Source organism: Corapipo altera, unplaced genomic scaffold (assembly GCF_003945725.1).
Source record: "Corapipo altera isolate COAL_440 unplaced genomic scaffold, ASM394572v1 52, whole genome shotgun sequence".
Lineage (NCBI taxonomy): Eukaryota > Metazoa > Chordata > Aves > Passeriformes > Pipridae > Corapipo > Corapipo altera.
In genome coordinates, this window is record NW_020884930.1 from 3,594,858 (window position 1) to 3,613,890 (window position 19,033).

At 39.0% G+C, this 19,033-nt stretch overlaps 1 protein-coding gene across 7 annotated transcripts in view; it reads right to left on the reverse strand.

Moving 5' to 3' along the window:
• The window catches only part of RUNX1T1 (RUNX1 translocation partner 1), a 111,940-nt gene that overhangs the window by 3,207 nt on the left and 89,700 nt on the right, over positions 1-19,033 (reverse strand). For all 7 annotated transcript variants that reach the window (XM_027659128.1, XM_027659131.1, XM_027659129.1 and 4 more), the window contains 3 exons: positions 15,915-15,983; positions 9,779-9,969; positions 1-869 (listed from right to left, as the gene is read on the reverse strand). The exon at positions 1-869 is cut by the window's left edge and continues 3,207 nt beyond it. In XM_027659128.1, coding sequence (XP_027514929.1) covers positions 594-869; positions 9,779-9,969; positions 15,915-15,983 — 536 coding nt within the window. In that variant the 3' untranslated portion in view covers positions 1-593. The remainder of the gene's footprint in view (positions 870-9,778; positions 9,970-15,914; positions 15,984-19,033) is intronic.

The window sequence follows — 19,033 nt, forward strand, 5'->3', positions numbered from 1 at the left end:
ACAGGAAAAAAATGAACATCTGTGTCTCCTTCCAATCTGCTGCACATCTGCGCGTTTTGATGCGGGTCTTCAAAGTTCAGTCAGTAACCCACGGACGCCATTCATCTTCTTGTTAAAATGTCTACTGCTGTATCCAATGCTCATGCCCTTGAGGGTGATTTTTTTCTCTCTCTCTCTTTTTTTATTTAATTTCCATTATTGTTATAAAGAACATTGTGACTTTAATATTAGCATTTTGCTTTCAACAGCATTAGCAATCTCTTGGTTTGCTGTTTGGTAAAGCATCTGTTAATGAGGTCATCTAGTTTAAAATCCCAGCTACTGGAAAATAACAGGGAGGAGGTCAAATCTATCATTTTGTGTATATTCTCTGCTCTCTTTTCAGTTTTCTAAAGAAAAGATATCTTTGTTATCCACAATAAGTCATTATGACCCGTTACTGGCCTTATGTATTTTCTACCACCTCAAGATACAGTAAGTTCTTATTGAAGTATTGAAATATGACAGTTCAGTTAAAATCTTTGCGCATCTGAGGATGAGGAATTGGTTTCATTTTCTGCTGTGTTTTTGTTTCCGGAGATTCGAGTTCAGTTTTAACGAGGAGTCGCCTCTATGGTGGATGGGGTTCCCGGGGTGGTGGACCGAGGAGTAGCTGCTGGTGGAGTGTCAATGGGGCTTCCAGCCCCGCTGCTGGGTGTCACGGAGGAGCTCACTGCTGGTGTCTCTCCTTGCTGCTGGGCTTGGAGGGTCTGTCCACAGATGTGATGGTGCTTCTCCCAGTCCTTATGCTGGCAAAATGAGCCGCAGTATCTTGCTGTGTTGCAACCACTGCAGGTTTCACTAGCTTTCCGGCCACAGTTCCAGCAACTCTAGAAGCAAAAGAGGAGGGAGAGAGATGGGAGAAATTAGCTAGTGTCCTAAATTTTACACTAAAAACAGCTGGCAGGGAACTGCTAGTCAACCCTCTGCCCAAGAACAGCTAAGGCATCAGTAGGTGCTACACCTTGGGTGTCTGAACCTGTTCTACGGCAGCTCTGGTCACCTGGGGGACTCTGGCCCTCAGAAACTGGGCAAGAATAGAAGCAGCTATTTGCCAGTACTAATGATGCAAACTCCAAGTATGCCTTCACATCCAGCCATCAGCAGTAGCATAATGACTAACAGAAAATTTCAGTAAGACTTCAGCTAGCTCCTCTCACAGATTTATTAAAACAAGTAATGAAACATGCACATAAAAAAACCCTGTTCTTCCAAAAGTGGAGAGGGACTAATGCAAGATAAGAAAGGAGAAAAAAGACTTAACACACAGGTAAAACTTACTACCCTAGGAAAACTTCATTTTCAATTGTCTGAGTAATGCCATTTGACTCAGTGGCACTTCTGGCAGCGAACAGTTAAGCTAGAGCCTAAATCTTTGGCAGGATAGGGAAGCCACTGAAGAATATGTGTGCTTATTCACTTTAACACACTCTTATAGCTCTGCCAGCTGGATGCTGGAACACAGCCAATCCTTAAGTGATATTCCTCAACTACTTTAAAAACTAATTCCCAATTTCAGAATCAAACAAAGACCTAAATCCAAAACAGTATTTTAAGGAAATTAGACATTTAATTGGAATCAAGTGGCTTCTTTAGAAAATATCCCTATGTTAGTTCCATTTTCCCCCTTTTTGCTATTTTTTGTTGTTTTGGATGGTTGGTTGGTTGTCTTTTTGCATAGGCATGTACTGGCAGATGGGGAAGAGTAACTGCCCAGTGCTCAATTGTTCTTTGAGACTGAAATCAAAGGTACATGGCATTCTCAATTCATACTGATTAAACACACAGACTAAACCAGGTAATTACAGATACATGTGTTGGGGACTTTTTTTAAATTCATAAAATTGTTCCCATCTTTAAAAACACTTTAAAAAAAGGTGGAATTACCAACACACAGAAACAGATGTTTCTGGTAGTTGAACATCAGGAATTCAGACTCCTTGTCTGGCATCACCTGGTTTTGATTCAGTGTTCATTGTTTTGGGTTCTTTTTGCTCATACTCTGTCCAGTGCTGGAGAGGTAAATCCACCTTTAGAAACGGATAGCTGTACTATTCTTGAACACCTTTTATCTCCACAATGAAAAATAACTATAAGTCATTTAGACCACTGTACACGAACACATACACACAGACATATTTACACATACACCAAAATGACCTGTTTGTATTAGCATTTCAAAGAGATACAATGACTCATCCTGCTACTAGAAAGATAACAAAGTGTGATGTCTCTGGATTCTCCTTCTTTTGCTATTCTAGTATTTCTTTACAGTTGCATCACACTAATGAAAGTTTCACTTTAACAGCTCGATGCTTGTACTGTGATCAGGAAATACAGTGTAATTCTGTTCCAGTCGTGCCTGCACAGAGTTTCCACCTACTGCCATGCTTGCTGACCTCCTAGCTATTTGTTTCTAACTGAATTGCCAGCCCTGGGTTTGGCACTTATTTCCCTTTATCCCCTCCCCTGAAAACAAATTCACACGCACAAAACCTCCCCAGCAGACTTTTCTGAAAAGACACTTTTCCCCACATGGAATAATGCTGAAATCAGCCAGTAACTGCCCAGGTGCAGGAATTACTCCCTTATGCAGATCTGTTAGCAACATTGAAGTGCATGGTTTAATTGTGTGGGAATTATTATGAGGATGTCAAACTTGACCTGTTCAAGCATCTGTTTAGTTAATACAGGTCAGCTTCTGAGGAACCTTCATTTTGCCTCCCTTTTTGAGGAAAGCTATCTGCACACACAGAACTGTCTCCAGATGTGACCAGAGTCACCACACAGTATTTCAGTATCTTACCCCAAGACCTGATGTCAGAAAACAGTAATTTAATTTTAACAGTATGGGTTCAACATTCTTATTAAAATACACATCAGCCTGTCTAGAACATGAAAAGTGATACATAGGTGCAAGATTTTAATGAAGTGGCAAAGCACTAAGCTGGCTCCTTACATGATTCCTTAATGTGTCCTACATTGTTTGGTATGTGATTTTGTCCATTGGACATATTATTTCTAATTTAACAGGTCATTACAGCTTTAGTGTAATTGTGGGAATAAAAGCACAAAAAATACAAGAATTTCAAAATAAATGTTACAGCTCACACTTATTCAACAACTTATTGCATTTAAAAATTACTATAGTGCAAATTAACATGAAGAAGCACACATGTCATGGGGAGCTTGCACTGTGATAGTAGCTGGATTTGACGTGCGGAACCCTCTGTCCTACAGCCCTCACCATTGTGGCCATTCATTGCTCCTTCCTGTGTGTGAGTAGTGAAAAACAGTAGTAAAGATCAGGCTTGGGCACTGCAATCTTTGGAAACAGATGCCTTTTGTTCACACTGCTGGATGATAGCCCCAAATTCTACCAAAGAAAATCCAGGCTCAAGATGCCAGCTACTAGCCTGGGCTGTGCTTCACATGCCTCTGCTGCTCACGTATTTCAAATCGATCCAGCCATAACAGACAGAGCTCGAGCTCACTATGGGACTGAACATACTCAAGGTATTTTCCCTCCTGGGATGCTGTAGCAGGTACCAGCAAAATGGAGCATCCTTGCTGAACTGTGTAGACAGCATCTTGGACAACAGGTGACCACAACGTCACAAGGTGGCAATCTTCATACAAGGGCATATGATCACAACTATGGACTGCTTTACACATTATTTAAGACTCTCTATCTCCTAGTACTGGTAAGATCTAGCCTAGAGCACTGTCCAGGTTGGGATGATGCACTTCAAATACTGCAAATCAAGTAAGACTGGTAAGACTTGGAAAGAACTTGGAGAATGGAAGCCAGAATAATCAGAAGTCAGACAAACACAGGCTATGAGAAGAGATTGAAAGAACTCAGACTGTTAAACCTGAGGTGAGATGGTAGCCTGAGAGGGGACAGTAGCACCCAGACATCACTGCAGTGAATGTCTAAATCTATGTGTACACAGATAAGCAGAAGTAATGGGATCAAACATCTGTTAAGGACAGGCAAAAACTGCCTAGAGGTGCTGAAGAATCTCCATCATTAAAGTACAGATAAAGCAGGTATCTTACAGGAATGATTCAGCTGGAGTTGATCATGGATTGAGAAAAGGAGTAGCTGATCTCTCAAAGCCTCTGCTGGTCTATATCTTCATCTTTAGGTAGTGAACTACCACACTGCACTTCCAGCTTGTGCTCTACAGAGTTCCAGATGTAGCTAAAACTACAAGGAGGACTGGACTGCAGCTCAACTCTACGCTGATTTGCCTGTGAACCAGTGGGGTTATACAAAAGGCCAGATTCTCAGACTACACAATTCAATTTAACTTCTCTACCTTGAAAATGGATTAATTCAATGAAATTGGGCTAAATTACACCAGATGGAAATCCCACTCTGAATTTATGCCACCGATCATATTTCATCCTCCTCTTTCAACTGACAAGGAACATCAGTCTTAGGTCAGAGCGTTATCTTAGGTCAAACTCTTAATTCTCATGCATTTAAGCTTCCATCTTCAAACAACAGAACTCAAAAACTTCTGTTTGCCATCATGAAAATTTTTAAAAACAAATGGTTTCCATTTCTGTGGTCTCCAGTACCAGAACACACACTTGTCAATAATTTTGCCCATCCTGTTGCTTTTATCTCTGAAATAGTCAACCACAATTGAGTATTTGCTTTCCTCTGACATCTCCAACTGAGACTTAGGATAGAGGTTGCTTAAGTAAGACAAAAAACCCCCTTGCTCTGTCATCTTTGAGAAATTCTGGATTTCCTCAGTTTACCATGAAAGGAAGCATGGCTGGGTAGGAAGAACACAGATTTTTCCCATTTCTGCAATGCCCATGGCATTCAAAACTCTACCACTGCTAACCACAAGAAAAGGAACATCTAGAAATCACTGAAACCACAGCGGCGTAAACAAGGACTGTATGAGCTTCTGAATAGCAGTAAAAAACCTAGCAAAGTTGTTTATGAGAATTTTATCCAAGAATCATTAGAAGGGGAAACATACTGGTACTTCAGAAATTCCCACGCTGCGTCAAAATGACATTTGAACCTTTAGATGTTTCTAGTAAAGTTACACCTATCACTGAACACTCCAGGCTTGCCCAAGCCACTGTTTATTGTGTGAAATACATCAATGTTCATTTAAGTCAGCGAAGAGTAGCTAAATCCTGAAAACAGAAGTACAGAGCAGCATATGGAGAAGACGTGCAAGCTGGCTAACCAGGCTTAGCTTAGCAGTCTGGGGCAGTGACAATGTTCACATCACATCTGGACTGATCCTGCGCAGAGCACATCGCTCTGGCGCCTCTGTACCACCCACCACTGCAGGGGATGATGTGCTACTTTCCAAGAGACGCTCAGCCAAAAAAATTAAACATTAGCTGACAAAAGTATTAAATTTAATACCAGCCTAAAAACTAGGCTTGCCTGAATCACACCATCTGATGCTCAGAGTCAGCTTTGCTGGCACAGTTCTGGTCTCAATGGATTGGTCATCAGAGATTGAAACCAGCTGTCTTCAAAACGTCAGGTAAGTGTGATATTCACATACAACATGAACTGCTGCAATATAAACAAGCCCTAACATTACACATCTCCTAAAAGCAGTGTTGGACCATTACATATCCATTTTATCTGAGCAGATGTCAGCATCTGCTTTAAGTAGAGAGAACTGAAACATTTGTGTTCCTTCCCTGTCCCCAGCCCCCATTCTACTCAAAAGTGAGGAAGAACACTGAGTGTCAAATTTTTCAGTGGCATTTTATACCACAGCAGAAAGACAGATGTTTTGAGGATCCCACCCCCTCTTACAATCTGGGCAGCCAGTCTCTTTGCTAAGCTGTTCACCCTTACTATTAAAACCGATTTGCACAACAGTACATTGCAGCCAAAGCAAGCACTGCAGTCATTTAAGAGTAGGCTGCTCACACATGTTTCTGTACTTAGCCAAGTCAACTACTGATGAATGGGTCATCTTTTGTAAAGTATCTGTAAGGAACTGGTAAAGAAATAATTGTGGTTCAGGAGCAGCCATGCTGACAGGTAGGACTTCTCCTGGTCCTTTTGCCTTCCAACAGCAGAGTGCTCTGTTAGCTGGTCCTTAACTAATTTCAATAACAGAAAATCTCAAACACATCCTGGTCATTTGCAAGGCCTTATGTGAAGAAACTATGGAAATCTTTAGAAAGTAAATGCACAGACACTGAATCAGGGGCACTGCCAATTAAATTGTGCTGAACAATTCAAACATAAGTAAAGAGCAATAGTTCAACAAGAGATCAGGTCAGGGTTAGAAATTCTATAGTTAGAAAATTATACTATGTAATGTGGTGATTCTCAAAATATTGTAGACCACTTCTTAAAAGTCAAGATACTTCCAAATATCACACCTCTCCTGTAAGTCTTCTTACTGTCCTATGCTCCCATAATTTTGGTCTGGTCAGCTTAACATGCCCAACTTCACTTTTTTCTTGCAGACAATCTTGCACTCAGGGATGCTACTTTTTCTGGGTTAAAAACAAAGCAAAACAGAACACCAAAAAACCCCAAACATACCCAGAAAAAAACACACAAAAACAACAACATCAACAAAGAATATCAAAGACCCAATCTACTTATCTTTGTGAGACCCCTAAAAGGTCTTGGATGAGGAGACCGCATATTACCTTAGAATTACAAAAATTACAAAAATCCTGAGTGGTAGTTAATCCTTGGTACTAGTTATCACTTTGAACTCTGAAGCAGACTGCAATAAAAATCATGCCACAAAGTTCTCATACCAGAACAGCTTCAGGAAGCCTCAGTTAGGTCCAGGCTGCATTTTACAGAATAACAAATGAAGAGCTCTAAGGGAGAAACCTTGCCAATAGACAGGGAGTGGCCATATCAGATGAAAATTATATCCGATACATTAGAAACCCAGTGCCAAATTCTCATCTCCATTCATGGTTTCAACAGCCAAAGGAACAAATGACACCCATGGGAGAAATATTCTCTGTCAGGAACTGCATAGAGGTTATACAGCAGCCTACACTGCGCTGTCTTGCAGGTGTAATGTCCCACCAAGGATAACAAATGAGGAGAGATGCTCAGCCTTCCCCCTCTAGACCTGTAAGACTGCAGAAGCTGCATTTCAACAGTCTCATATTTGAAACTGGAAATATTTTAGCCCTAGAAATTTTACTCCAGTGTCTTAAGTACAGAGGCATCTGTGTTGCTGGAAGTGTTCTGCTGAAAGCTGTAAACAGAGAAAGGTTTATGGAGACTTCTAACCTAGACAAATGAGGAGGGACATCCACAGAGAGATGTGGGAGAGGATGAACACCAAAGCAAATGTGGAGTTTTACTCCTCAAACTCAAAAAACACAAGGTCTCATCACCAAAGAAACACCTTTCAAATACTGGTAAAATATCTTGTCCTCAAAGATGAAGGAAAAGGCCAGTTCATTCTTACAGGAGTCACCCGTGGGAAAAAAAAGACAGGTAATTGTGAGAAGCATCACCCTAACTCTCTGGAGTTTGTCGTAATTAGAAACTAAAGAGGAACTACTTATATATAGACATATCCAACTCTCAAACAAGTATTGTTGTCATCTCCCTTCACAGTTAATTAAGCACCTGTAATCACAAACTGAGCAAACCTGAGTTCTCTCTGATGGCTTACTAAAACTTGCACTTTCCACCTCAAAACAACCACCCTGTGTGGACACTCATGTACCACACAGGGGTGAAAACTGCAGGACCAGGACACCAGACTTTATTTCTAGGCCAAGGAGGCTTGTGACCTCCCTGAGGACACACACAGCCCTGAGAACATCTATAACCTTATGAGACACATTTCATTAGAGCGCAATTAAAAGGATTGTTTGCCTGAAGTCCCATTCGCAAGAAGTGAAAAACCTCGTAATCAATTCTGCCGGAGAAGAAGTAAAGATGTCTGTTGTTGTAAGGCTTTTTCCAGAGCTTTGACTGCTCAGGATTTAATTACAGCACACAAACTCTCTATGCATTCCTTTGAATACACATTTGCTTGTGGAAAAATGGGCTGTGTGTATTGGCACATAAGTACTTCCTCTGTCCTGCTTACACTGTATCAGTTCACTAAACAGATTTAATTTGCTGTTTCCTCCAAAGGCATTTATCTTTGGAATTTTGGTTTTAACAATAGGCGTCTCTTGTATATATACACACACAAAATGACAGCTCTTTAATGATGCTATGTCAGAAAAATGCCCTTTCTATGAACAGTGCAGCAAAAATGTCCTTGAGTATCTTAGATACAAAAGGCCAATAAATTGAATTTATGTCTCATTTAATCTACAGTGGAACAGTTAGTACTTAAAGGGTACATACACTTCCCCTGGTCCCTTTCTTCCTGAGAAACTTTCAGATGCTGAAAATCAATTCCTTTTGTCTCCTTGTTATTCATCTGCTACACATTAAGGAGAAACTCTGGGCATTCAGTGATCCCACAATAGTCTTTCATCTCCAGAGAAGCCTGGTATGAATTAAAATCTTATGCTCCCTCAAATTACAGATGCATACTGCAGCATGCCACTGACTTATCTGCTTGTGATTTCTGCCAGTGTTCTCATCGTGCTGCAGCCAGCTCATCTGCATCTTTCAACTGAAGTGACTCTTCTATAACACTGCCCATACAGTCCACAGAAAGTGTTTATACATGATTGTACACAAATATATGTCCCACACAACAGGTTCTGCTATCTATTCTTTTTCCCAACTCCCTGCTGTTTAAAATTTACATTAAAAAGTGGGTTCACCACAGTCAAGATGTTCGTATAAGAACAACAAATACTTCATGAAGGTAACGCTCTTTCACTTCAGTGGTCTTGAGAAGTGCAGACTGTATACAAAAACTTTAACTGACGTAATTTCTTTGTCATGCCTGTTTTTAAGAGCAGTTTTAACTAAGGACTCTGTTTTTCTATAAGAGGCATAAAATTTAATTGCTATCTAGACTGATGCTGCACTGGTCAAACACACGCTGCTCTTTCACTCCCAACTTCCAGCCATTCATGGTGTCAGATGTCCGGTACCACAACAGTTCAAGGTTTTCCACTCTCAGGTTGGAAAGTACATCAAGGCTTAACATACTTATTCTTGTTTTACTCTTTGTTCTTTCAGTCTATTTTTCCTCCTTCCATATGCTGCCCACTCCTTGACTCTGAAATGCTGCAGCCAAAGCAACACATTCAAAATAAGGAAACACTTCCAAATTTACATCCACGTTCTGTCCTACAGGAACCATCATCTTTTGCTAATTGCTTCTACATCCAACACCTTCCCCAGACAAGCTTTTAGCCACCTTGTTCTACAATCTCTTACATGTATAATTTCTTTTTCTAAATTAGATTTGTCAAATGTTTTCCACTGAGCAATCTTATTTATCCAGTGTGGCTGTTTAAAGAGCTTTAAAATGAAGCTACTGAAAAGCCAAGGTAGAACAGCAACGTGCACTTTATATGTAACCTGAACAGCAGTTAAAAGGTGAGAACACAGCTCAAGTTCACTAGCTATTTTGGGCTCAGATTACTACACAGCCAAGAAAATTTGGAACTCAGTGTATGCCTGGAATACATGTCCAAAGCAACTGTGCGAAGAGTTAATGGTGGGCACTGATCTCCTGTGTCACGCAAACAGCCTATGCCAGAATAAAGCCAGCTCAGATTCACGTATGCTTTGCAGCCACAGGTGATGCTTGCCCAGCAAGGTCCTTACCTCACTTGAATCCTCCTGCTGATTGATAACAGCTAGTGCGTCCTCTGCAGCCTGGCGCTTGGCTTCGGCAACAGTGCGCTCCATCTTGGCTCTCTCTGAAGTGATCATGTCGTGAGCTTTCCGCTCCGCCTCTGACACTGCCTTCTGCAACTCAGCCATCGCCTGGCGCTTGACCTCATTGACAGCTTCCTCTGCAAAGGAGGGAAGAAATCCTCATCAGCACAGGACATTTGGCACAAGGCTATGTGGGACTGATGCAGGAAATGCATCACTATTACTGTGTTGAGATTATTCTCAATTATGACAGTCTTCATTCTGAGCACAGGGACACAGAGGAATCTTGTTCCTCAAGAATCTTCAAGACCACTGAGGTGCTTCTCTACTTCCCCATATCCAAAGTCTCTAACTTGTGATGATTCTTGCTGTTTTGATTCACAGTCAGTACTTCTTTAGGTACAGTCATTTCAGATCTCTGGCACAATATAATTGCAATCTATTTGAACACTGGAAAACTGGTTTTGCAGCACAGATAAACAGGTTTGACAATAATTATTATTTTAACATGATATTACAGACTTTTAAAAAAAAATATCTTTAAGTTCTGGAAATTAAGACAGGATTTACAGTCTTTAACAATTTTTTCCCCCATACGTTAATAAACAAATACATGAAGTTAAAAAAACCCAAGAGTTTACACAAAAATTTTAAATCACTGGTCTAATATCTTTTCCTGGACATACAGTTTTATGAGACAAAATTAAAATTTGTTTATGAACATTCATTTGACCTCTTGATCTCTCCTTCAAATCCATATTTATACTTGAAGACTCAACTTCCTGGCTCCGCTGAGCTCTGGAGCACACCCTGGCCAGCAAGGCTTCGGCACACAGTTAACACTGAGCAGGGGTACACCGCTTCATTAAACTGAAACCTTCATGGTTCTTGTAAAACAACTACAGTTTGAACCCTTTCTTTGGTATATACTAGTGTCATATCTTTTATTCCAGGAAACACGGATTGTCTCAAATCGGTTATTTGGGTTTTGATGCAAGAAGGGTGCAAAAATTTTACTAATGAACAGTCTTTTAATTGACAACTAAAACAAGTAATTTCTTTTTTTTTTAATTAGCTGCTCTAATTAACAAGGAAACCATCCTCCCCCTGAATTAGTTTATCTAATTTTCATCTTTATTCAAAGCAAAATGACAATGATTAATTGAAAATTTAATAAGCAGTAATTATTAACTTGGCAAACCTAGTACCAATTAACACTCTATTAAAACTAATTATGACATGTTTCATTCAAGTGTTTGCTCTTAATTGTTTCATGCACTTAGAAACCACCTTAATTAAATGTTCTGTTTAATTAAAAACATAGATTTCTATTAAAAATGTTTTACTGTAGATTAAAATCTAAGTATTAGATCGGTGTTATGGGTTTGAATTTTAGTCCATATATTTAGCCCATGTATTTGTGTGCACGCACATGCACACAGACCTAACCCTTACCTACAGATACTCTGTCACTCTCTTGAGTTATGTCTGATAGCTCTGCACTTGCTGTTAAAAAATAAGAACTATATGAAGTATTCGTTTTCAGTCATTAAGCAAATTACAATAAAGCCTTAACTTTAAGCCATGTACTGAACTGAAACTGAACTAATTAAAATGAAAGAAGAGTTCCACTGAGGGTATGTGTGCGTGTTACATGTGTGCATGTCTGCAAGAGATGTTTCAACTGAAGTTATCAAGGGGGTGGGGAAGGATTTAGAGATAAAACTTATGCCTTTATTTTTATGAGGCTGAAAATATGCCCTTATATTACCCTACCATAAATGTTGTTTAGGGGAAAGCCTCAGGAGACGAAAAAATCATACCCTTCAACCATATAGCCAAGGCTTAATTTACTTTGAATATTCAAGGTGAATTAAAATTCTATCTAAGTGGCAATACAGGACAATAATTTTTGCTTACGATCAAAGCTACAGCTAGTCTAATTGTATATGCAAATCAAGCAATTTATATTTAAATTATGCATTCCTATTCTAGTCCCAGAGGCACACACTGATCAGCAAAGGGAATTGGTAGGACATTTGCAAGGTGCTTGAATATTTATTACCAACTGCAACCATTCACTGATCACGAAAAAAGAAATATACACAGGCAAACATACAGATGCAATTTTATTACCATTTTCATAAAAATGAGGCAACTTAAATACAGGCATTTCGTGTCTATGAACTGCAGTTACTAACAAAGTGGATTTCTGTAAGAAAATCTGTATTCTTTCTGGTATTTGCTACAGATAGAAATTATCTTTGTATGGCATGATGCACTTTCATTACATCAGACAAATTCAGTTTTGTGTTTAGGTGTTTGCAGTGGTTAGAAATGACAGTTTCTTATATTAGACAGAAGCAAAATATTCCAACATTTTCACAGGGACTTCTAATTTTAGTTTTTCATCCTAGCTAAGCTACTTTTCCGTCCAAATATAGAAATTGAAAATTAAATTCTATCTTCTGTATTGTAGAAGTTTTTTTGCAAAGCTTTTGAGAGTGTGAAGATGCTGAAAGTGCTTAAGAGGCCATATGCCTGATACTTTTTAATTGGTTTAAACTATGGATTAGATTTTAGTATTTCCATTAACTTTGATGACAGAATTCATGTTGTGCTATACTAAGTGTGAAAACAAATAATTAAAATATGTTGGAAGTTTTCGTGACAATGTACCGTCATTATTTCAATATACTGTGAACTCATGAACACTCAAACTAGACAAAATTTCATATCACTGATTTTCTTCACAGCTCCTCAAACTAAATGTTTCCACTACCTACTCATATTTTATAGACATAGAATTCAGGTTACACAGTTTAAGATAACAATAAAGACTGTCATATCTGTGCAGGAAAAGTTATGGGTGACAGTGAAGGAGATTTTATTTGCCTTGACAATGCTGAGCAATGAAGATAAGAATGATAGTGGCACTCTTCCTTTCTCTGCACTTCCAGAGAAAGGAAGAGTGATTAGATTCCAAGATCAGAAAACATAAATCTGGAAGTTTTTAAAAACCAAGTATCTAAGATGCATGTACCTGCATCCTTCGCCTTCCCAACAACACTAAGCAATCTTGGCACAAACTCACTCATCATTTTAGGAATGCAGCTGAAATCTTTGAGTAGCGATAACTCATGAGAGAAGCTCCAGGAAGGAAACAGCTTGTGTGGAATAGGCATTACTCAGCACCGTCTGAGGTCCTTGCCGCAGACTCAGGAGAGGTACTCGGCTCATCCTTCACCCAACATGATGAATCACCAAGCAGCTCCTGGTCACCTCCCTCACATCATGGGCACACTTGGTCCACATGATGAGAAAAGAAAGGTGGTGGGCAGATAGGCAGTCCTGCACCACCACAACATTTTGCACCATCTCACTCTCAGGCTGACCCTGGCAAAGGTGGCCATCGACACTCGGTGACAAGAGTTATCTCAGCATCCTATCCCAAAATGCACCATCTCTTTCTCAGGACTAGTCTGTGCAATGTGCAGGACCCTTACTGTCTTTGTACAACAAAGTATGATCATTTCACACCTCTTTTGTAGCTCCAGAGCTTACAACTGGACTGCTATGGACAATGGGCCTGGCTAAGTGGCAGGAGATGGCTGGAAGACAGTTTCTGCATATCACAGAAGAAACTATGGCAGCAGCCCACTCTCTCTCCCAGAGAGGCCTAGGACCCTCTCTGTATTTAATAAAGACAAATAGGTATTTCCAGAGAGCAAGCCATCCAACTTACGGTCTGACCAATCCTCATCACCTGCCTGCCTCCCTCGTAACTACTGAGGAGCACCAAGAACTTGTCTTGGACTCTTCATCTCCATATCCGTAATTCAACGAGGTGAATCAGGGCACTGATGACTGCTTTCTACTGACGTATGAAACTGAATTGGGCTCGCATGACTTTAACTCACAAGGCACTGCAAAATATGTTCTTACTTCAACAATCACAAAAGCACGTGTCTAACTTGGTTTATTTAAATAATTACACTGGAGTCTATCGATCTCCAAAAGTTTAAAGTGAATCCCTTTTCCACATGCTTTTGAGATTGCTTAACTGTTTTTATGCCACATTCTTTCCATGCAATGGATTCAGCATCCCAAAGAGACTTTCATACTTGATTCAGCTGTCTGTACACTTGTCTTTATAGATATTTGACATACCAGGAGATCTACACTGAGCCAGCAGAAATTACCTCTGAGAGATTTGTAGCCTTCTTAACTGGCAGTTGCAGTCCAGCCAGGAAACTATGGAGCATCTCAAATGGCATTAGAGACCTATTCTCACAGAGCTGAATTGCACCTTTACTGCCTTGAAGCGATCATGAAATTGTGGAGATCTCCAACTTCAGTGCACCCTCCTGAAAATGCAGGCCCATGATTTATGAAAGCAGTATGCTTTCTGATGTTTGACTACACTTGGATGCAGATACAAGTATGCATCCTGCAAAGAGTCATACTTTTTTTTCTCCAATTCACAGGCATGCTCAGTTGATTTAAGCCCACATCAGCCTGAAAACAGGAAACTGGAAATAGGACAAAAGGAAAAGCTTTATTTCAAAGGAACTGATGACACAGATGTTCACAGGATGACATGTCACAGCCTCTGTGCACTACCATTTGTTGGTGTATGTAATGTGAATGCACATCCAATTTTATAACTCAAGTCAAAAGCTTCAATGAACTTGTGCTAACTATGAAGAAACTTTTTTCTTTTTTTGCATTGCACCTATGAGATATAAATGACCTGATATGGCAAGTGACATAAAATCCTAGATTTTGCAAGAGGAAGGAAGGTTTTGAAATTCAACTCAACAATGTTCCTCTTACTGAGATTTTTCTAGGACTGCATATTTCTTTTATATTTCTTATTTAAGATGTTAAATATGGAAAAACAAACTACAAAAATACTTTCAGGCACTGAGTTACAAAGGCTACACTTTCCTCGGATAAAAAGAAAAATATGTACATTGCTATTTTTCACAGAAAATGCAATTCTAAAAACATTAACATATTAAAAGACGTAGACATTACATGATAAACCTGTATGACACACAAAACACAACCTTTTGTCTGATGCAACAGTATGCCAGCAAAACATTTTTACATGTATGCTCTGTATCTTGTTTAAAATACAATGGAAAGCAGCAAACATTTACAGGAGATTTGATCAGAAAGCATCAAAACTGCTGCATATTTGCCATTTAGTCATTAACTGCTGCTCAGACAGGTGCTGTAGACTTCATGGTTATACAGGTGTTCAAAAGGAGGGGGGTACGTATCAGTGTACATACAGAAGCTCAACTACCTCGCTGGAGTTCAAGAGCTGCCTCCAGGCCCCCCCGAAAACAAGGAAGCTCTGATGTCAGTGTCAAAAGAGTAAAGGTTTAGCTCCAGCACCACAGTGGGATCCCCACCAGGAAACTCCTGTGCTTAGGCAGAGTTTCAAAGTGTTGAAGAAAACTTTGCACAGCGACAACTTGGGCACAGGGTGCTTTCCAGGAATGGGCAGATGCTGTCAATGCTGCTGCAAACACCCAGAGCAGCTGCAGAGATGCTAACTTGCTTGCTTAATTGAAAACTTTGCAGGTTTATGAGCACAGGTTTCACTGGGGGCTGACTGGCACATAATCTTTTTAAAATTAAAAATAGTTACAATGTATATTTGAAGTTTTTTCTCTAACAGGTGTGCTTAGTTTTTTTCACCTCCTTGGGGAATTCTTACCTTAACTAGGTAAGAACCTTGAAGCTTAAATAAAAACACAAACTCCCGCACTTTTTTTTAAATTGCTAACAGACTGAAACTTTAACATATCAAGTTTCAGCCAGAAACCATTAGAAGCCCTAAAAATAGGGGTTCTTATTGGAAGTACTGATATTCCCCTAACTATAGCAGCAGATGCTTGTATTATAAAATTATTTAATGTCTCGATCAGTTCCAGTTTAAGATTATTAAACACAATTTCTTCCTGTTACTAGTAAGCCCTTCCCCCGCCTCCCCATTTCTCACATCAGTACATTAACAACTGCACACAGCTGCCAGAAGACTAAGCTGGTGTTTTTAAACAGTTCTTACCAGCTTTCTTCCAGATCTCCTCTGGTACATATCCAGACGCAGGCCTGTGAAGGAATTCCCGATGAGATTCTGCAGGAGGACAGGATGCAGAGGGAAAAAGAAAGAGCATCATAAGCAACGCTTGCTTGTTGAGAACAAGGCTTAGAGAAATACCTTTTCCCTTTACTTATTGCTCAGACAAAAAAATCATGCAAGGTTTTTCTTCCTTCAAAACAAAACAGATGCCATGGTCACAGCTCATGAATGTCACATAGACCAGATCAATGTTTATAACTTGAATGTCTGATCTTTGCCAAACTAAGACTAGTTCACTTTATTTTTATTTTACAGTGTTTCCAGTCAACTCTATATGACAGTTTCCACACTTCTAAGTCAGGTTTTGCAAGATGAACTGAGGGAGTGACATGATTTATCCTTTGTCATTATACTCAAGAAAAGGAAGAAGAAAGAGGGCAACAGTGCGGGTTGGGTACTTCTGCTCTGTGCAAACAGAATGGCTACTGACAAGTGCAGATAAAAGCCAAGATGTCATTCCAATGATCAAATAAGCTGTCCACAGAAAAAGAGAGGGGTGTTTCTCTATGTTCAGAGCTATGCTTTCCTATATCTGAGCCCATGTTGGCAGCTATAGCTCCAAGACTTTGAAAAATAGAACCTTTAACTTTACGTTAAGCCCTAAATACATGTGCTGCCAAACAACCTCACTGGAGCTGAAGCTCATAATTCACCCATATGTTTCAATCACATTTTCACAGCTCTTTCCCCTTCTCCTCTTTTTTTTTTTTTTTTTAAGAGGGTTTAACCTCTAGGCCTAGGCCTAAGGGCTCTGAAATCAGCAAGATCCCTTCCACACAGACTTCAAAGACGTAAGATCACACAATACAGAAAGAAAATTCACCTGGGCTTGAAATTTAGCATACATATCCTCAGCAGATGAAAAGCTGCTCTTTTAAAATATGATTTAAAAACTGATTAACTTTTTTCAAAGTAATCGAGGAGAAAATTTAAAAAAAATCAACCCAAACACATAAAACTAAGTTCACTGCCATGATTACTATTGTCTGTGTGACTGAATTCAATTGTCTAAATAAAATAACTCAATTTGGTATATTAAAGATAGGTTTGAATATTTTCAGAGATGCTGCTAGAAATCAAACAACATATCTGAGCTTGCAATATAACAAAAGTACACATACTATTCTTTCAATCCTAATTTTTACCAAATATATTCGTTTTTGTACCTTAGTTATTATTTACTAACTTGGTCAAAAAGTAGTATTTTGAAGAAAAAGGTTGAATCATCAGGTTTTGTAAATAATTTTTTACACCACTGCATGTATGCATTCAGTACTGTTTACATGCAGTAGCTTACGTAAACTTAAATGCATTTAAAAGATGACACTTAATATTGCAGACAGATAACAAAGGTGGAAATGATGGGTTGCTTCAATTACACAGAGAGTAGGGAATCCCAAACCCCACACACTGTTTCATAGATACAGTTTCTATCACAAAAATCTGCAGACACCAACGGAGCTGACTGAATCCTCCCATCTGACCGGCAGCTGAGAGGATTTCCCCAGCTTTTCGGTTTGTCACTAAAGTTTGGGATAATGTGGACAATAAAATTGATTTCTGTTGGCAGAATTTCACACTTCTAAAGCATAAAATGATATGTGTGTGTGTGTGTGTGTGCAGATTTTGCAAAACAGCTATTTATATTGGTTTAATCAACTTGATAGAAGACTTCAGACCTGATACCAAAAATGGGAAAATTCTCAGTATCACTTGGCTAATATGATTCTGGAAATGACAAATATTTTTGTGTACACTTCTCTCATCCCTTAAAGGCTTTCAGACTCATGGGCACAGTGCCAGTTCCGTTAGGGGGACAGAGGCAGCAGCAGAAAACATTGCTTGAAAGCTCAGAAAAACTAAAGGCAAAAAATTAAACCACTCTTATTTCCTCTTCATGCAATACCTGCAGGAAAAGACCCAACCAGCCTCCAAAGGTGGCAAAACAAGAGGTTAATTGCATTCATGTCTTGTACTTTGTGTTGAGTTTTCCTGCCTGCTATTTAAGGTACCATCCACTGCAAGAGGATCATAACCTTGATTTAAGTCTGTGGTACTTAGTATTAAAAAAAAAAAAAAAAAAAAAAAAAAAAGGAGAGAGAGAGAGATGTGGAACTGATTTTTGGGTACACATGACTTTCTAAAAATGGAATTCAATGACATAAATGACCAGATTGCCAGCTAATTGTTAAAATTTCCAAAACATAAACATCAATCAAGCTCTTATTCCAACCACAAATTATTTACATGAGGAATGAGATCCTCTGCAAGAAGAATTAAATCAAGAGCTTGTGAGAGACTTTCTCACAGTTTGGAATGGTGCACAAAAAAAAGACAAGAAGCACTTATGAAGATAATAAAAACCGTATTCTCCAAGCAAGAAAAATATTATTAACATGGCTATTGTTTAGGCAGTGATGATGAGTCCATGAAAACAATCTTTCCGAGGCTAAACTACAGGACATAACCAGAGGATACAAGTCTTATATTATTAGTATTTTTAAGGTAAGGTGTTCTTCAGCTTAAGAATCACAGAACTTGCTCATGAAAACTACAGTAAAAAAGATCTTAACTTGGACATCTAGAAAACTCAAACCAGGAGTAACATAATTGAGCAAAGTCTCTAAAATACTAAATGTACAAGCAACTGCAAAAAGCCATAATGAGGAAAACATATTAACTGATTGACTGCAGCACCTAGAAGTCAAAATAAATGCTGCCTGGGAAGAAACAGAATGAAATCTGACAAAATTAGGAATAACCTGAAATGACATGGCAGTTCATACAGGAAAGGATAACAGAAAAAGCTTTACATGTCAGACATAATAACAACAGTTTTTTAATGGCAAAAATGCAACAATGTTATTATGAAGACTAACTGGATGTACTATACTGCATTTACTTGAAATTCGATGGCAAGGCACAGTTTGAAAGTGTGTATTGATAATTAGTCCAGTTCCTACTGAACCAGATGAAAAAGCCCAACAAGAGAAAGAAAAAGTACATATACATGAGAGTAATCAGTAATTGTCTGTGAAGTGCTT